The sequence below is a fragment of the Neoarius graeffei genome, chromosome 12, assembly GCF_027579695.1.
Source record: "Neoarius graeffei isolate fNeoGra1 chromosome 12, fNeoGra1.pri, whole genome shotgun sequence".
Taxonomy (NCBI): domain Eukaryota; kingdom Metazoa; phylum Chordata; class Actinopteri; order Siluriformes; family Ariidae; genus Neoarius; species Neoarius graeffei.
This window is the reverse complement of record NC_083580.1, coordinates 13,102,781-13,123,104: the sequence shown is the minus strand read 5'-3', so window position 1 is coordinate 13,123,104 and position 20,324 is coordinate 13,102,781. Positions and strand designations below refer to the sequence as shown.

Genomic DNA, 20,324 nt, shown 5'->3' with positions numbered 1-20,324 from the left:
ACAGTGCTCAGCGTAAATGAGTGCACCCCTTTGAAAAGTAACATTTTAAACAATATCTCAATGAACACAAACAATTTCCAAAATGTTGACAAGACAAAGTTTAATATAACATCTGTTTAACTTAAAACGTGAAAGTAAGGTTTATAATGTAACTTAGATTACACATTTTTTCAGTTTTACTCAAATTAGGGTGGTGCAAAAATGAGTACACCCCACAACAAAAACTACTACAGCTAGTACTTTGTATGGCCTCCATGATTTTTAATGACAGCACCGAGTCTTCTACGTAGGCATGGAATGAACAATCTTTTTCCATTCTTCAACAATGACCTCTTTTAGTGACTGGATGCTGGATGGAGAGTGATGCTCAACGTGTCTCTTCAGAATTCCCCAAAGAAAATAATTTCTTTCCACCACAAAGGTGAAGGCTACAAGAAGATCAGCAAAGCTTTACTTATCACTCAGAATACTGTAGCAAAAGTGGTACAAAAATTGAAGAAAGATGGAACTGCAACCATCTCACAGAGACGTCCAGGTCGTCCATGGAAGCTAACACCTCGACAGGAGCGTCTTCTGGTGAGAAGGGTTGAAGAAAATCGGCATGCAAGTTCACTGCAGTTATCTAAAGAAGTAGAGAGCCAAACTGGGGTGACTATTTCCCGTGACACAATACGGCGTACACTGCAGAGGAATGGCATGCATGGATGCCGTCCATGAAAGAAGCCTCTCCTAAAGCCCAGGCACAAAAAAGCCCACCTAGAGTTTGCCAGGGCCCATGCTGACAAAGATGAAGACTACTGGGACTCGATACTCTGGAGTGATGAGACCAAGAGAAATGTTTTTGGAACTGATGGCTTCAAAACTGTATGGCGTTGCAAAGGTGAGGAATACAAAGAAAACTGCATGGTGCCTACAGTGAAACATGGTGGTGGCAGTGTCCTTATGTGGGACTGCATGAGTGCTGCTGGTGTCGGGGAGCTGCATTTCACTGATGGCGTCATGAATTCACAGACGTATCGCTCTATACTGAAAGAAAAGATGCTACCATCACTCCGTGCCCTTGGTCATCATGCACTTTTCCAACATGACTAAACACACATCTGAGGCCACTGTTGGATTTCTGAAGAAGAACAGGGTGAAAGTGATTCAGTGGCCAAGTATGTCTCCTGATCTGAACCCAATCGAACACCTATGGGGAATTCTGAAGAGACAAGTTGAGCATCACTCTCCATCCAGCATCCTGTCACTAAAAGAGGTCATTGTTGAAGAATGGAAAAAGATTGATGTTGCAAAATGTCGCCAACTTGTTCATTCCATGCCTAGAAGACTTGGTGCTGTCATTAAAAATCATGGAGGCCATACAAAGTACTAGCTGTAGTAGTTTTTGTTGTGGGGTGTCCTCATTTTCGCACCACCCTAATTTGAGTAAAACTGAAAAAATGTATAATCTAAGTTATATTATTAACCTTACTTTCCCGTTATAAGTTAAACATATGTTATATTAAACTTTGTCTTTTCAACATTTTGGAAATTGTTTGTGTTCATTGAGATATTGTTTAAAATATTACTTTTCAAAGGGGGCGTACTCATTTACGCTGAGCACTGTATAATACCAAATTATGTTTATATAGCAAACAAAACATGCTGGGATACCAACATACTTCCATGACAGATTAAAGCAACAATGTGAATACTCCATATTAAACGAAAGTGAGTAATGTTCATCCAGCTGCTATTTCTGTGGACAGATAACCAACGTGCCTGCTCTGTGCGTTGCGACATTTAATATTTGCTGGTGCGTTCGGATTTCTTCTTTCATTCTAACACTACTCTTACAATTACGCTGCTCTTTGTGAGTTGCCACATCGACACGCGCACCTTATTCTTGTGCTTGCTTTAGGATTAGACCAAGACACGTTTTTACTCGGCGCCAATTCATTTGCAGTGCTGACTTTCATGACTTGATACCCTGGGTCTTGTCTCTTTCGTTTCCTTTCGCGTGTACACACCTAGAATAATAGTCTTCCAGGCACTCCTCATTCCTCGAGACAGCATTTTTTGCAGTTTTCACATGTCTTGAGAGTGCTTGTGTGTGTGTGTGTGTGTGTGTGTGTGTGTGTGTGTGTGTGTGTGTGTGTGTGTGAAGAAGTTCAGACTGACTCATAATGGCGCTGCTGTGTGCTGATGAAGGTGAAGAAGTGGGCGCTGATGCGGATCTGAAGGAGGATGTGGCCATCTGGGCAGAGGAACGTAAAGAGGCTACGGTCTTCATGCTGAGAACTGCGTAGCTGGAGCAGCACGCTGAACTCATCATCAAATCTGGAAATGCCAAATGTGTCAAACCATACAGCAATAAACACAAATTTAGGATTATACTGGATAAGAACAGCTGTTCAATTATTATGAATGAATGAATTGATTTTATTTCGAACATGTATAAAAAAATGTATGTAACTATTTGTACATACAAAAGAAAGAAAACGAGAAAGTGACAAAAAAAGAATAAATAAAATAACAAAGAGCTAAGACATTACAATACACCGCATATTGTTCGAAAAAGGAGTGGGAAGAAGTACAATACTTTTTTTTAATTTCCCACCCCTTTTTAATTACCCCTAAATCCAAACTACATTAATACACCTATAAAAATATATACCATATATCCACTTCATGAATATCTATATAAATATATAATTACAAAAATAAATATATCCTACATACCATATATATACACTTCATAAATATATAATTACAAAAATAAATATCTACTACATACCTATCCCTGTAAATATGAAGATATAAACTATCCCCATAAATAAATATATACCATATACTAAGTTAGTTCTAATATAACAATCAACCCTATTCTATTTATCCCTCATCATCCTCCGTTCACATACTTCCTCTTCTATATACTTGTGTAAAAATATTTTTTTGCACCTTTTTTTAAACAGATTTATATTTGCACTATGTTTTATTTCTGTCTTTATTCTGTCTCTGATATTATATTAATATCAAGTCTATCAATGTTATGTACGCTTAGAGTTCTGACCAAGTTTATAGGAATATGAGGAACAGTTCATTACTGTTCAGTATCTTTCACAGCGTAATAATTATCAAAGCAAAAAAAAAAAAAATTTCACTGCACACTTTAATGGTTTTCAGCTTACGGTCTCAAATGGCTCTCCTTTGCTTGTTCATACTCATGTTCGTTTTCTCTGGCATGTTATAGGACATGATACACATTTTCATGCAACGGGTTTACTTATGCAATTTATTTAAAGTAGTGCTGTCAAGCGATTAAAATATTTAATCGCGATTAATGTCGCGACTATCATAGTTAACTCGCGATTAATCGCAATTTAATCGCACATTTTTGTCACATGAAAAACCATTGTAATTCTCTTATCAGCATAAAAAAGTGAATGGGCTTGCTTTGTACCAATGTGTTTTTTTTTATTGCAGAGCATAACACTACGGAGCCGTAGAGGGGACATGGTGAATAAAAAAATAAAGCGTGGGAACGACTTATAAGGCGTGTGCACAAGATATTAATGCGCGCGCACGAGTTATAACCTGTGCGCACGCTTTGTGTTAAGGCGTGCGCTCGGGTAATTAAAAGTGAGGGGACGAGTTACTACGGCTCCGTATAACACGTCTTGTCACAGCCACTGCAAAGTCGGGCTGAAGCCGCCGATGGGAAAACGAAACCTAAGCCGAGCACCATGGCTCTTCGTCCCGAGGCGCGGCAGCGCGAGCTGCCCGCGCTGGTTCTTTGGGGGGAGGGCAGAGGACTCTGGCTGTGCGGGGCGTGACATTACAGTCTAGCTGCTATCGTTTTTCTAAGCAAAGTCTCTGTTCTGTTCCAAGTTCCTGGCAGTTTCAAAAGCTTATGAAAAACCTACGTCATGTCACAGAGAGTTAATCTCGCGATAAAAAAATTATCGCCGTTAAAATTGAGTCAAGTTAACGCGATAATAACGCGACATTTTTGACAGCACTAATTTAAAGTAAATGAACTATAATCAGAAAATCAATAACAAATCAATTATCTGCCTGTAACTTACTGCAAAATAGGATTACTGCTTTTTTTTTTTTTAAATGACAGTGAAAACCTAAGCATTTTCAGGATATAGTTCATTAAATTCATGTGAAATGAAGCAGCTGTGTTGCGAGAGCAGGCTTACTGCATTTTACCTGTGGCCAAACACTCGGCGTAAAGGCAGAGAGAGAGTGGAGTACTGTCCTACATGCAGCACTGGACATCTCTGATCTTCCAGCGTGACAGACGCATTACTGCTATTGGCCACCTGCCATAGCTGATCCAGAAGATTGATGCCTTTTACAGAGAGAGAAAGAGAGAGAGAGTGCAGATATAAAATATGGGATCAGCAACATGGCTATCCAGGAAACATGGAAAAGTATGATGACTTTGACTTCTTGGCTGAGGTAGCTTAAATCACAAGTTATCACATCAGGATAATAAATGCTGGCAACATCTGTTTTCAGAGTAAACTCAGGTGCAGATGAAAGCTCCGAGCCTATAAACACTGTTAGCTTAAACAGTGGGGTCTGTTCCATGTAGGCCCCTTAGAATTCATTTGTGCTACACGGGACCTGACGACATGATGGAGGGTCTGTGTAACGCCTTTCAGGAAATCGCTTTAATAATAAAAAAAAAAAAAGAGAGAGAGAAACAGGGATCAGAACCCTCATTAAAACTGAAGCCATATTTTTTAAATCATACTGAACAAGACCAGCCATTGTATCAGACCTTTTATCCATTTCATTTCCAGACACAATAGTTTGTGTTTGAATGGATATACAGTGGGGCAAAAAAGTATTTAGTCAGCCACCAATTGTGCAAGTTCTCCCACTTAAAAAGATGAGAGAGGCCTGTAATTTTCATCATAGGTACACTTCAACTATGAGAGACAGAATGGGGGGAAAGAATCCAGGAAATCACATTGTAGGATTTTTAATGAATTAATTGGTAAATTCCTCGGTAAAATAAGTATTTGGTCACCTACAAACAAGCAAGATTTCTGGCTCTTACAGACCTGTAACTTCTTCTTTAAGAGGCTCCTCTGTCCTCCACTCGTTACCTGTATTAATGGCACCTGTTTGAACTCGTTATCAGTATAAAAGACACCTGTCCACAACCTCAAACAGTCACACTCCAAACTCCACTATGGCCAAGACCAAAGAGCTGTCAAAGGACACCAGAAACAAAATTGTAGACCTGCACCAGGCTGGGAAGACTGAATCTGCAATAGGTAAGCAGCTTGGTGTGAAGAAATCAACTGTGGGAGCAATTATTAGAAAATGGAAGACATACAAGACCACTGATAATCTCCCTCGATCTGGGGCTCCACGCAAGTTCTCACCCTGTGGGGTCAAAATGATCACAAGAACGGTGAGCAAAAATCCCAGAACCACACGGGGGGACCTAGTGAATGACCTGCAGAGAGCTGGGACCAAAGTAATAAAGGCTACCATCAGTAACACACTACGCCGCCAGGGACTCAAATCCTGCAGTGCCAGACGTGTCCCCCTGCTTAAGCCAGTACATGTCCAGGCCCGTCTGAAGTTTGCTAGAGAGCATTTGGATGATCCAGAAGAGGATTGGGAGAATGTCATATAATCAGATGAAACCAAAATAGAACTTTTTGGTAAAAACTCAACTTGTCGTGTTTGGAGGAGAAAGAATGCTGAGTTGCATCCAAAGAACACCATACCTACTGTGAAGCATGGGGGTGGAAACATCATGCTTTGGGGCTGTTTTTCTGCAAAGGGACCAGGATGACTGATCCGTGTAAAGGAAAGAATGAATGGGGCCATGTATCGTGAGATTTTGAGTGAAAACCTCCTTCCATCAGCAAGGGCATTGAAGATGAAATGTGGCTGGGTCTTTCAGCATGACAATGATCCCAAACACATCGCCTGGGCAACGAAGGAGTGGCTTCGTAAGAAGCAATTCAAGGTCCTGGAGTGGCCTAGCCAGTCTCCAGATCTCAACCCCATAGAAAATCTTTGGAGGGAGTTGAAAGTCCGTGTTGCCCAGCGACAGCCCCAAAACATCACTGCTCTAGAGGAGATCTGCATGGAGGAATGGGCCAAAATACCAGCAACAGTGTGTGAAAACCTTGTGAAGACTTGCAGAAAACGTTTGACCTCTGTCGTTGCCAACAAAGGGTATATAACAAAGTATTGAGATGAACTTTTGTTATTGACCAAATACTTATTTTCCACCATAATTTGCAAATAAATTATTTAAAAATCAGACAGACAATGTGATTTTCTGGATTTTTTTTTCTCATTCTGTCTCTCATAGTTGAAGTGTACCTATGATGAAAATTACAGGCCTCTCTCATCTTTTTAAGTGGGAGAACTTGCACAATTGGTGACTGACTAAATACTTTTTTGCCCCACTGTAATATTTAAAAAGTGTGCACATAATTATAATAGACACATTTATGACTCCAGGACACAAGGCTTGCTGTACTCAAGCAGTGTGGCATAAAAAAAAAAAAAAAGCTGTGGCCTCCCACGTGCTGTCAAGAAAGCTGCATTTAATCCAGCATAGAGAAGGCAACTCTGCATAAACAGCACAGCACGAGCAGAACGCACACCTGCCAAGCCTGACAGACGGGAGTGGGGTTTCTCACCATGGTGGGCCAGGCAATTCCTGCCTCATGTCATGCTGCTTGGAATCAATTAACAGAAAATTCCAGGTTGAGAGAAGGGTCTGATTACGACAGGCACCGCTTACATTTACACATCGCTTACATTCGTGCTTCGGTGTGTTTTTCTTTTCATCGGAACGGATTACTTTACACAGGATATGCAAAACAGACCTTGATCAGTACTTGCTGAAAATAAAGCAACCTGTTAGAATTATGTCTTTTAAAGCTGCCATTGTAGAGCACTGGGATGAAAACACTCACGATATAATTATAGCTTACTTTTCTCTGATTTAATGCCAAGTCTCAACGGACCTTTGCAAAAAGCAACAAATATGCACGCGGTAGGTGTAAACAGAAAACCACTCTGGTGAATCAATTCAAGCCTGTCACTGGTAAAGAAGAGGGAAATTAAGTGGGCTAACAGAGAATAGCAGAACGTGAACATGATTGTGGAAGGGGTTTGATATGCACACAACTGCTCCTATCAAGCGTAAAAGCCTTTCCATTGACATTCCTGTTCATTTTTATAAGGGGGAAGAATTCACTCATATCCGACACTCTAGAGTTACGTCACCTGGCCTTTTTTTTCCCTCCCTTTTCTCTCAATCTTCAACTATTCATGAACCCGTGCCCACTGTAGCATCAAATACTGTCACTGTTCCTAGAGAGGAACCTGATGTGATCTTCTACTGTTGTCGTCCATCCACTTTAAATTTCACCATGTTGTACATTCTGAGATGCTTTTCTCCTCAGCACGGTTGTAATGAGTGGTTTAGCCTTCCTCTTCTTCTCAGCTTGAACCAGCCTGACCATTTTCCTCGGACCGCTCACACCAACAAGGCATTATTTTCTGCAGAACTACCACTCACTGCATGCTTTTTGTTTTTCAAAGCATTCTTTGTAAACTCTAGAGACCCTCATGCATGAAAGAAGTATTTCTAATCTACTCAAACCAACAACCGTGCCATGATAAAAGTCACTGAGATCACGGTTGGGTTTTTTTTTTGTCATTCTTCTTTGATGTCAAGATTACCAGACGCTCTTGATTGGTATCTGCATGGTTTTATGCATTGTGCTGCTGCAGCATGAATGGCTGATTGGTTTATGGCATGAATGAACAGGTGTACAGATGTTCCTAATAAAAGTAGTGCATACTTATGAGTAGGAAATTTGCATTTGCGTCTTTAGACAGGTTCTTCAAATTTCCTGTACCTGAACCAACAATTAATTCGAAATGATTGAAAATGTGTTTTCTTAGAAAATGACAAAGAAAAGTGTCGCGTTCTTTTGCACGCTCGTCCTTATTCTAATTACATCAGAATACATCAAATGAGATTACAATCATTTTGACAACAATATCGCAGTTCTAATTAGGGATCGACCGATATGTTTTTTTCAGGGCCGATACCGATACTTATGGAATTGGGATGCCGATAACCGATATGTGCAACCGATAAATGTAAACATTATAATTCACATGAAATTAAACATAGCACACACTGACACAGACCTTCATATCCATGAAATGTATGTTTAATTATAAAATTGAACATGAAATTTTGTGCAGGGAGATGCCAGCAGCATTTGTACAATAAAGTCAAACATTAGTTAGAATAAAATGAGAAATAAAATAATAATAAAATAAATATTCACCAATAAAAAAAATAAATCACTCCCTACTATATTACAGCTCACCATTTTCAGTGGAAAATAAATGAAAATACACTCTGGATTCTTTTATACTAAGAACTAAGTAAGACTTACCAACTTCAAGTAGTTTTTAAATAACAAATCAGGTGTAGGGAGCTGCCTGCAGCATTTTTTAAAAAGTAAAATCAAACATAAAGTAGGCCATCACTCCCTATTATGTAACAACTTAACAAGTAACCATCTACGGCTCTGCTCCTTTAAGAGTATATCGCTTTCCGAATCAGAAGCGCTAGCCAGGAGAATCATTTGCTCAAGAGTTTAAAGCAGGGCTTTGAACCAGAATTTTTTTCCTATTGGTTCGTTCCGAACAGAAACGGAATTTTAACGTTTCCGGTTTTGGGTTCCACCATTAAATAGACGTTCCCGAACCGGTTAGAACAAAAAAATTTCGTTCCCAGAATGGTTAATTACGTTCCCTGTCAGCTGTTTAACAAATGGCTATAAAGTTATGTCTCTGTCTCATCCGGCTTAAGCCAAATGTAGGCTAATTCTATTACAACCTTCATTAAATAAGACAAGAAATAATTCAAAACAATTATTATTTCAAATGTTGGCGATTTGGATTCTCAGTATGTCTTCCCATCTACACAAACAGAAAAAGTGCCAAAAATGAAAGATAATTCGTTTAGTGTGTTACCAAAGGCTAGTCAGGCCCTATAGAGGGCTACCGCATGACGTCACCGCGCCGCGAGATTTTGTTAGGCGCCATATTGGAAGACCAAGTACACATCTATGCAAGTACATACATACATAAAACACACTACACCTGAAATGTAGCCAGGGCCGGTTCTGCCCTAATCTGGACCCGGGTGCAACATCGCGCAACCCCCCCCCCAAAAAAAAACACCAGTCTAAATCAGGACAACCATCACATAACTATAAACATTTTATATCAACTATTTTAACTAAATGGGCTATAATAAATAAGCCTGCAGGCAGCCACGGCGGGCTGCCTCAGAAAAGTAACCATTCAATGACACAACTGAAAGCCTGCAGCCACGGCGGGCTGCCTCAGAAAACTAACCATTTGTCCTACCTTAAAACTCGTTTTGCATTTTCTGCCTCCTTTTTTGTATTTTCGACCCTCCGTTTATTTTCTTTCCTTTTCTGAAAACCCGATTTGTGTCCAGACATTTTGTTCTGCTACCAACGAACTAACTCGTCAGGTCTCGTCTCTCGAGCCCGCGATGATTCCCGTGGGAAGGGCAACAACTGATACATTTTTACAAACAGCCAATAGGGAGGTTGCAATGTTCAGGCTCTTCTTTGCTTAGACGCTCAGTAATGCATTTACTCACTTATCACATGGAGACGTGATAGTAGTCCACCTTCCCGCTCTCTTCATTCAGTCAGCGAACGTCACACAGGAAGTGAACCCCAGCGGGTCATAGAAACTTGCGCAGGAGAAGAATGGCTTTTTTATTTGTAGGCTACGGAAACTTTGAGGAACGAAATAAAAACCGGTATTAACCGGTTACCATTATTTTTAATAAGCGTTTCTGTTCCGGAACATAAAAAATAATAAAGTTTCTGGTTTCGTTTCTGTTCCATGTGAAATAGAAAAAGTTCCCGGTTTTCGTTTTCGTTCCTTGAACCGGTTCAAAGCCCTGGTTTAAAGTGCCATTCCACCATTGGATGTATTCTTTGGCATAAAATACAATATATTTTAACAACATATATAAACAGTATCACTAGATAGAGAAATCTTTTAGCTTCAAAATGATATATCAAACATAATTTTTTGACAACGACAAGTATATTAATTTTGCGACCAAAGTCACCTACCCTTTTAATTTCCGCGCGTGATGTCATCGGCAGGTTCCCCTTCCCCTGCGTGACGTGTGATGTGGCACATATTATCAGCAATGGCGGATAGAATGCGATAAAAATAATACCAATAAATCTAGCTAATACCAATAAATCTAGCTAACTAAAAGATTAACTCAATTTTTCGCAATTTTTTTGGCCCCCATATACGAGGAGAAATGACTCTCTCACTTTGGGGGTTTCCTGGTCTAAAAATAGACCGACACGTGGTACACAAGAAGGGGAACCTGCCGATGACATCACGTTTCACTACCACGCGGAAATTAAAAGGGTAGGTGACTTTGGTCGCAAAATTAATATACTTGTCGTTGTCAAAAAATTATGTTTGATATATCATTTTGAAGCTAAAAGATTTCTCTGTCTAGTTATGTTGTCATAAACTATATTGTATTTTATGCCAAAGAATACATCCAATGGTGGAATGGCACTTTAATTGATGTATTTCGTTCATTACCGTTTATCCAAGCAAGTGTGCATCCACGACACAATTAATTACTGAGCCCACAACAAGCGTCCTGACAAACTCCCTACAGTATTACACAGCCTACTAGCACCATATCACACCTGGCTTGTTTAAATGTTCAAATAGCGCTTTATAAAGTTATCTAACATATACAAGTGCAATGCGCTTTTTGAGTCACGTCATGAAGTTTACTCATCACCATAACAAATAGCCAGTAGGCTTGCGCTAGCCTACAGAACACAAACACTACATTTTATTTCGTCTTCCCTTGACCACCTCTCTGTATGGCTGTCATTCTACTGTTCGAGTAGAACTACTGACACATTCACAACGTTTCCAGACGGGGATTTAAAAATGACTGCAGCCTACGTTACATGCTGTTTCAGCGAGACTAGTTGGTTGTAGGCTAATTCAAGTGCTTCCTTCCGTAAGCTAAGTTTGCCTGGCTACACAGATGCAAATGGACAATTTTAACGAGTAGTAGATGAAGAATGTAAACATATAATGATGTTGTGCTTTTGCAACTTGTGTGTTTGTGACTTTTTGCGGCAAAAGCAGCGTGTCATTACCTTGAAGTGGGATCTGCTTCTGCCCGAGTGCCCATACGGCCGCCTTGAAACAGTTCACAGCGGTTAGCTACGCGTGTTGATTGGCTGTATCCCTTGTGCCGCTTCTGCCCGAGTGCCCGTACGGCCGCCTTGAAACAGTTCACAACAAATCAGATGTTGTGGTGGGCGGGACCGTGTTCTTGAACTCAGAGGCGAGTGCAGGAAAGGACGTGCAGTGACAGTCGCGTTAGGAACGAAATGGCTGCAAAAAGGCATGTTATCGGCATATCGGTGGAAATTATGGCCGATACCGATAACCCTAAAAATGCAGAATATCGGCCCGATATATCGGCCAGGCCGATTATCGGTCGACCCCTAGTTCTAATTATAAGAACGGGTTCAACGCCACACTCGTCTCTTCTGATATGCTCTAATATAGGGCTTTTCAAAGTGTGGGGCGCACCCCCCCTGGGGGGTGCCAGAGTTCTTCAGGGGGGGCGCAACGTGAGGAGCCTTTACCACAGACAAAATGGATCGATTTTTAGTACCTAAAGCTACAGTGATTGAGGAGACAAAGTTTGGGCCAAGCAAAAAAAAAAAACCAGAGCCTCCAGGATGTTGCGATTTGCAACTTCAGCGCAAATTCAACCAATCCCCGCCAATTCAGGGCGGTGTTACAATTATATCCAATCACCGCAACTTTCCCGCAAATTTGACCAATCGTTGGCGTCGTCTTGAGGTGACGTCGACAAACTACCTTCCGCCTTATTTCCGTGTATAAGTTCAAGAGAAGCAGCATGCGCGCAGTGTTGCCAGATTGGTTTTAAGTGCATTTTGGCGGGTTTTGAACATATTTTGGGCTGGAAAACGTCAGCAGTATCTGGCAACATTGCATGATGTGCGAGTCAGTGTTTATGTAGGCTTAAATTCTGTTACTGAAAGTGTGTGATGTTTACAGTGAAGCACTGTGTGCACTTTATTATTTTTTTTAACTTAATTCAAGAAAGTAATGGATGCCAACATTTTTGCCAAAATGGTATTTTATTTTCCATTGTTTAGGCAGCTTCAGCATCATACTGTGAGATTCTGTTCAAATTGTTTTTTTTTCCCTTCTATGAAGCCTGAGCCATTTATTTTATTAGTTTATGATTATTGTTTAATTTAGTCTTCAGGAGAGACTGCCTGCACACAGTACTAGTATTCATAGTTTTTTTCTTACATGAAAGCTGAGGCATTTATATTATATTTTAAGGTAACTTCATGTTGTGCTGTGAGGTTCTCTGCACTTTAACTTTTGAACCAACAGGTGCATTTGGATAAGTAAAGCCTATTTTTCTGCATTTTTGTAGTCCTGGCAATCTTTTATATTGGTAAAGTTGTTTATAGGACCATTTCTCAGTGTCTTTTTTTTAATCAATAGTTTTTCAGTAAGGGCGGCACGGTGGTGTAGTGGTTAGCGCTGTCGCCTCACAGCAAGAAGGTCCTGGGTTCGAGCCCCGGGGCCGGCGAGGGCCTTTCTGTGTGGAGTTTGCATGTTCTCCCCGTGTCCGCGTGGGTTTCCTCCGGGTGCTCCGGTTTCCCCCACAGTCCAAAGACATGCAGGTTAGGTTAACTGGTGACTCTAAATTGACCGTAGGTGTGAATGTGAGTGTGAATGGTTGTCTGTGTCTATGTGTCAGCCCTGTGATGACCTGGCGACTTGTCCAGGGTGTACCCCGCCTTTCGCCCGTAGTCAGCTGGGATAGGCTCCAGCTTGCCTGCGACCCTGTAGAAGGATAAAGCGGCTAGAGATAATGAGATGAGAATGAGATGAGTTTTTCAGTAATAACTTAATATTTAACATAGCACTCAATTTTAATCACAAAAAGAGAAAATCGCCACAATTTCTCGCAACTTTCACTTCCTCCCACAATGTAATCGCAACAAAAACCTAAAAAACACTGCAACTTTCATCACAATCTTTTTGGAAAACCCCCGCAACATCAGATATTTTAGCCCGCAACAATCACAAAAAAGGCCCGCAGAATCCTGGGGGACTGGAAAAAGAAGGAAGTATGACGACGATTATTTAAAGTTTGGATTTTCATGGACTGGATCTGAAGATGCTCCACTGCTACAGTGTGTTGTCAGCCAAGAGGTGCTAGCTAATGATGCAATGAGATGTTTAAAATGTGTAAAACAAGATGTTTTAAAAAGCACATATGTTTAAAATGTGAAAAAGAAAAAAAATGTGTTCAACAACAATTTTTTAAAAATACGAATGGAACATTAAGTATAGCAACAACAAAAATTGGGGGGGGGGGGGGGGGGGGGGGGGGCGCTGTTGTTTATTTGCTCTCCGAGGGGGGGCTGACTCTCCCACACTTTGAAAACCCCTGCTCTAATACTTTCAGATGTGTATAAATCTGTTGAATAATCAAGTCTGCACACATTTAGAGGGAACAGATATGCAACCATATCAGCTTTAGGCCATCATCAGCATGTAACCATTTCAAATCATACTTCCCTTTTAAAGGTCCCATGGCATGAAATTTTCACTTTGAGGTTTTTTAACGTTAAAATGAGTTCCTCTGACCTTCTTAAGTCACCCCAGTGGCTAGAAATTTCATAATGTGTAAACCAAACTATGCCCAATATTTGAGAATGGCGCGTCAAAACGGCGCGTTGAGAAGCTCTTCCCTTGCCGATGTCAGCAAGGGAGATGATCCCCACGCCCCCCCTCTGGATTCCCACCCACTGTATGGATTGCCCGCCCAGTTGTAGTGAGGAGACCATAGAGGACACAACAACATGGCATCACCTAAGCGAGCGAAACATGGAAATTGCGCTGTACATGGATGTGACAACACAGAAAAGAGTCTGTTTTTACTGCCGACGGGAGAGCCCCTGAAGACGCAGTGGCTTAATTTTATTTACTCCAATAATACACCGTCGAGTCTACCTAAGACGGTGTATGTTTGTCGGAAGCATTTTCCTGAGGAATGTTTCCACAACTTGGGACAGTACAGGGCAGGTTTTGCAAATCAACTGTCACTGAAGCCTGGGTCCGTACCAAGCATCCCTGCCGCATCAGCCACAAACACCGAACAAGTAAGTGTATAACTGTTAAGTCGTTTTGCCGTGTTTTAAAATCGGTGCGTTAGCCTTGCAATGGCTACATTAGCTGTGCAGCTAACCGCTTCCTGCAGTTAGCCAGGTACTCTGCGCTACAAAACCAAAAAGCATGCAGCATGCTCTGTTCAACTGAGTTTAGTCTGGAAATTGACTGTAACTTATGAGCTTATGTTTTGCCGTGTTTTAAAATCGGTGCCACGTTAGCCTTGCAATGGCTACATTAGCTGTGCAGCTAACCGCTTCCTGCAGTTAGCCAGGTACTCTGCGCTACAAAACCAAAAAGCATGCAGCATGCTCTGTTATAATAGCCAATCAAAACAGTTTTTACAAAGACACCCACATTCTTTTTTTAAGTCACTTGTTCATTTTATTTGTTTGTTTGTTCGTTCAGTAAAAACTCAAACATTTGTTGAATTTATTTTATTTCCTTGCGTTGCACCTTAGGCTGCTGGGCCATAGAAGGTTCACGCTGCACGCTGCATGCTGCACGCTACACGTTCACGTGAAGAACCGGACCCTGGGCCATTAAAGTTCATGCTTGGATGTTCACGTGTTGCGTCTGTTCTACTTTGACCAAGTAACCAACAATACGGACTCTTCGGATGACGACGATTGCCTCATTCTGCTTTTACTGAGACAGAGGAAGAGAAAAAGGAACAGAATTTGGAGCCGAGAACACTTCCTTCTGAGAGAAACCCGTGGTGAATTTCACCGAACATTCTATAATCTGCTTGACAATCCCGATGAAGAACTATTTTTCAATTATACCATTCAATTATATTTTTTCTGAAGTTTTCCCCTGAAAGCATAGAGTTATCTCCCTAGACCCGTTCTGATTGGCTGGCGCGGCGGTGACCGCATGCATTGACTGGAATTTCCATCTTCACGCCTAGAAAAAAGTGTGCATGTTCATTTCTCGCTTCACGCGTGAAGTGTGCAGCGTGCAACGTGAACGCCGTTCTATGGCCCAGAGCAAGTCATGCTACGTTTGTCCACTTTTCTTTACACGCGTGTAGCGTGTAGTGTGCAGCATGCAGCGTGCAGCGTGAACCTTCTATGGCCCAGCTGCCTTAATGACGTCAGCGCGCGGTATTTTTCCCTTCGCGGTTTGTTCCTTCTCTCTCGCCATAGTAAGACACCCACATCCGCTTGTTCTGACCCACTGGAGGTAGCGTCACAGTGCTGTTAGCCAATCAGAGGTAACACGTTTACATGTCATGAATATTAATGATAAGACCCGCCCCCACCCTTTACCCTTCCCCGCCTCCTGCTTCTCATTAGCAAAACGACGCACTGGGAAAAGCGCTGAAATGGGGCTTTCTCCCAGGAGGCTATATCTACGTGCCGAGGGTTCATTTTGAGAAAGGCTGCGGATATAACATCCGGAAACCTCCACAAGCCCATTTAAAGCATCAACAAACCACCATGCCATGGGTCCTTTAAAGACTGCAAAGCACCACACTTTACAGGATGCTCCTTTGTTACTTCATTTCGCTTATGCTTCGTTGTATTAAATCATAGAACTGAATGAAGTCTAAATGTGTTCAGACTTCATTCTTCAATAGGTATCATTTAGCAGACCAGACAGAAAGAAAGAAAGAATACAAATGAAAAAAGGAAAGGTGTGAGAAAGACAGGTGGTAGAAAGGTTTTCAAGAAACAGAACGATGTGCTTTCTTCTACTCTGAGACAAAACAGACGCAGAACTGACACAGAACAGAAGGGTTTTTTTTTTTTAGTGGAAGTGTGTGTGTTTAAACACTTCCACTCCAACCTGAGGGCAAGTCCTGCATCAGTCTACATTTCAAAACAAAAAGCTCAGGCTCAAAGTTGTTTCTTCGTGACACCAGGGTCATGCAACGCATCTGAAAAGGAACTGCGGGGCTTGTGTTAACTTTTTTTTTTTACTTTATTTTATTAGTCAAGCATTCTTCGAATGGTCTTGTTCAGCAGCCTGGGAGAGCATGCCCTATGCCAAGTAGAACATTTCTCCCAGACGCATCATGTCTGCAAGCAGCCTTCATCTGCACGCGCACGCACACAGTGCACGGAGATTCAATAAAGCACAGATAAAAACAACACGGAGACATTTAAATGGAAAAGACAGTACCTCTGCACATAGTGTCTGTAAACACTTCGATACATGCGTACTGAAAAATAATCAGAGATTAAACACCATTAAGAGAATTGTGATATGGAATTTCTTAAGCATCATTCTCCTATGTAAATATGCCCGTACTTGAAATAAATGCTCTCCTTCCCAAATGATGTATCGGTTCCAGCCTAGTGTACTGAAAGTAAATGTTAGCAAAGTAAACACAAATCATAAATCCATTAGCGAGCCCACGAGGAAAGTGAAAACTCCAATGTGCTGCCCAGTCACATGTTTTGGCTGCCAGGAAAACTAAATAGCCTAAAAAATATGTTAGCTAGCGTAATGTCATGGCATATGATGAGATTGGAAAGATAAGTAGCGATGTAAGATACAAATGTCTTGTGTAATTTTTGTAATGTGAATGTAAGTCCACAGGTGGATGTAGAGCTGTAAGACTGGAGTCTGGTCTTGAGTCCGGTCTCAAGATGTTTTCTGTATTGACTTGGACTGGTCTTAGATTAATACCTTGTCTCAGATTAATTCCAGATGTAATTCCTTCTTGTTCATACATCAGTGCAATACAGGTATGAAGCCAACTAGCTGAAGGAAAGACTTGGGCTCAGAAACAATTTGACGATTTTTCAGTCTTGATTTGGGCTTTTGTCTCGCCTTTATTCGGACTTGTTATTGACGGTTTTAACCCTTTTAAGACTCCGTCTTGATTCAGTTTCAGCTTGGACTTGATAATGGCAGTCATGGCTACAACCCTAGTCTATTTGAAGAAAGAGTCTGAGGAAGCATTTGTGACCTTGACAAAAAGTTAGCAAATCACAGGGGTTTTTTTCAGCTATGAGCTGTAGTGTTCTCTCCCCACATCACAAATATATTTTTTCAACAAGTTTAACCATCATATGATTGAGCATTGTGCTAGTACAAGAGTAATAGGACACAATCTTGCTCATCGTTCACTGTAAAAAATAATTTGCTGTGTTAAAAAAAAGTGAGTAACCTGGTTGCCTTAAAATTTCAAGTTTGACTATCAAAGTCTGATCTTCACAACACGTTTGTGGAAGTGTATCATGGCACGAACAAAGGAGATGTCTGAGGACCTCAGAAAAAGCGTTGTTGATGCTCATCAGGCTGGAAAAGGTTGGACTCCACCAATCCACAGTCAGACAGATTGTGTACAAATGGAGGAAATTCAAGACCATTGTTACCCTCCCCAGGAGTGGTCGACCAACAAAGATCGCTCCAAGAGCAAGGCGTGTAATAGTCGGCGAGGTCACAAAGGACCCCAGGGTAACTTCTAAGCAACTGAAGGCCTCTCTCACATTGGCCAATGTTAATGCTCATGAGTCCACCATCAGGAGAACACTGAACAACACTGGTGTGCATGGCAGGGTTGCAAGGAGAAAGCCACTGCTCTCCAAAAAGAACATTGCTGCTCATCTGCACTTTGCTAAAGATCACATGGACAAGCCACAAGGCTATTGGAAAAATGTTTTGTGGACGGATGTGACCAAAATAGAACTTTTTGGTTTAAATGAGAAGCGTTATGTTTGGAGAAAGGAAAACACTGCATTCCAGCATAAGAACCTTATCCCATCTGTGAAACATGGTGGTGGTAGTATCATAGTTTGGACCTGTTTTGCTGCATCTGGGCCAGGACGGCTTGCCATCATTGATGGAACAATGAATTCTGAATTATACCAGTGAATTCTAAAGGAAAATGTCAGGACATCTGTCCATGAACTGAATCTCAAGAGAAGGTGGGTCATGCAGCAAGACAACGACCCTAAGCACACAAGTCGTTCTACCAAAGAATGGTTAAAGAAGAATAAAGTTAATGTTTTGGAATGGCCAAGTCAAAGTCCTGACCTTAATCCAATTGAAATGTTGTGGAAGGACCTGAAGCGAGCAGTTCATGTGAGGAAACCCACCAACATCCCAGAGTTGAAGCTGTTCTGTATGGAGGAACGGGCTAAAATTCCTCCAAGGCGGTGTGCAGGAATGATCAACAGTTGCAAGTGATGTGTAGTTCAGCAAGTGACAGGATTCAGGACAAGTTTAGTTACGGCACTGAGGTGCGTTGCAACACTGTGAAGTGCATTTTGGTTAAATATACACACCACATAAAAAGTTTTGTTTTGTTGAGTAGAGTTTATTTCTTATAAGGTTGTTGACTGAAGAAGACCAAAAAAAAGAAAAAAGGGGACTGCTAGCCTACTGAGCCTACATTGAGCATCAAAGAATAAATGATTAATAGTTTGGACGTGTAATCTTCTTGGACAACTGATTTGTTCACCCTGAAAATATACAGATAAACATGAGCTGTTCTTCCACAGCTGCATCTGTTGAGCATGAGATGAATTGCACCCTGAGAAAGACCTTTGTAGACAAATTGGTCATTAAACCAGAGCAATTTCACACAGATGGGGACTGTTTTGGACGCTGGTGTATCCTGATAGTAATTACTGCATTGATTGCTGCATTTCTTCTGGGTCTTTCAAACTTCATTGGACTTTAACATCCTCAAATAAGCCACAAACACATTCCCTCTTAATGCCAATGTCACTCTGATGTATACCCTGGAGCAGAGTTCCTGATCATTCACGTGTTTAAGGCTACATCCACACGACAACGGCAACGAGATTTTTTTTTTTTTTAAATATCGCGTCCACATGGGCAACGGATCAGTAAAATTTCAGGTACATATGGCAACGCAACGCTTGCTGAAAACGATGCAATACACATGCCACACCACTAAGTGCGCTGTAAGACGGTCCCATCGGAGACACCAGAACAATAGAACAATGCGCATAAACCCCTTCTTCTGTAGCATTAGCCACATAAAGTTTTGATTATTAATCAGTAGCGTAAAACGAAAGATGCGGAAAGAGGAATGAACGGGGGTAGATGGAAGCCGGTACGCCAACATTCTGATATCCTCCAGAATTCTTTAATGGTCCGGAATAAATTGAATGCTACACGTTGATGGATTACTTTGCTCTTCTACGCCCTTTTTGAGGAATGTATTGTCGGACTTAAACCAACATCTGAAGAGGTGAGATCGCTCCTTTTTTTTCCTATGTTTGCTGGCGGGATTGTTTTTGTTTTTGGAAAGCGCACGGGCGGTGCGCGGTTTGGTACTGCTTCCGCAGTGTTTGGACTAAAGACTCTGCCCTAAGGGCTATTCTCTCTCTCTCTCTCTCTCTCTCTCTCACTTTGCACCATTACACAATAAATATTCACAGTGAAAATATTTTGTAAGCGCGTTTCATGAACCAAGTTATAGGATTTGTTGACAACTCGCATCGAGTTCGTTACACTTCTACCCGGCGTGAAGCACTGACAGCCATGTGGTTGTGACGTCATCGTAAACAAATCCGTTCTACTCATCCAGACGACTTCGCAACGGCGCCGTTGCCAGATTTTTTCACTCTGGAACCCGTTCTCAAAAGATTTCAAAACGCCGGTGCCGTGTGGACGCCAGGCCGAAACGATAAACAATTTTATCAGATTCACCTGAATCCGTTGCCGTGTGGACAGGGCCTAATGGCCCTTTTCCACTACCCTTTTTCAGCTCACTTCAACTCGCTTCAGCCCGACATGGCTCGCGTTTCGACTACCAAAAAACAGCACGACTCAGCTCGCTTCAGCTCTGCTTAGCCCCTAAAACTCGCACCGTTTTGGAGTGGGGCTGAAGCGAGCCAAAGCGAGCTGAGTGAGGCTGGGGGCGTGAGCAGACACTCCCCTGTGCACTGATTGGTGAGGAGGAGTGTCCTCACATGCCCACACACGCCCCGCGAGCACGCTGGGATCTGTAAACACTGCAAACCCGGAAGAAGAAGAATTACGAAAATTTCTGAAGCCTTATGCGC

General features: G+C 41.6%; 1 protein-coding gene across 1 annotated transcript in view; it reads right to left on the bottom strand.

Moving 5' to 3' along the window:
- si:ch211-196i2.1 (collagen alpha-1(I) chain) overlaps positions 1 to 20,324 on the bottom strand; it is a 235,161-nt gene that overhangs the window by 157,543 nt on the left and 57,294 nt on the right. Inside the window, exons 2-3 of the mRNA XM_060936612.1 lie at positions 4,198 to 4,339; positions 2,161 to 2,319 (exon numbers count right to left, since the gene is read on the bottom strand). Of these exons, the coding sequence (XP_060792595.1) occupies positions 2,161 to 2,319; positions 4,198 to 4,339 (301 nt within the window). The remainder of the gene's footprint in view (positions 1 to 2,160; positions 2,320 to 4,197; positions 4,340 to 20,324) is intronic.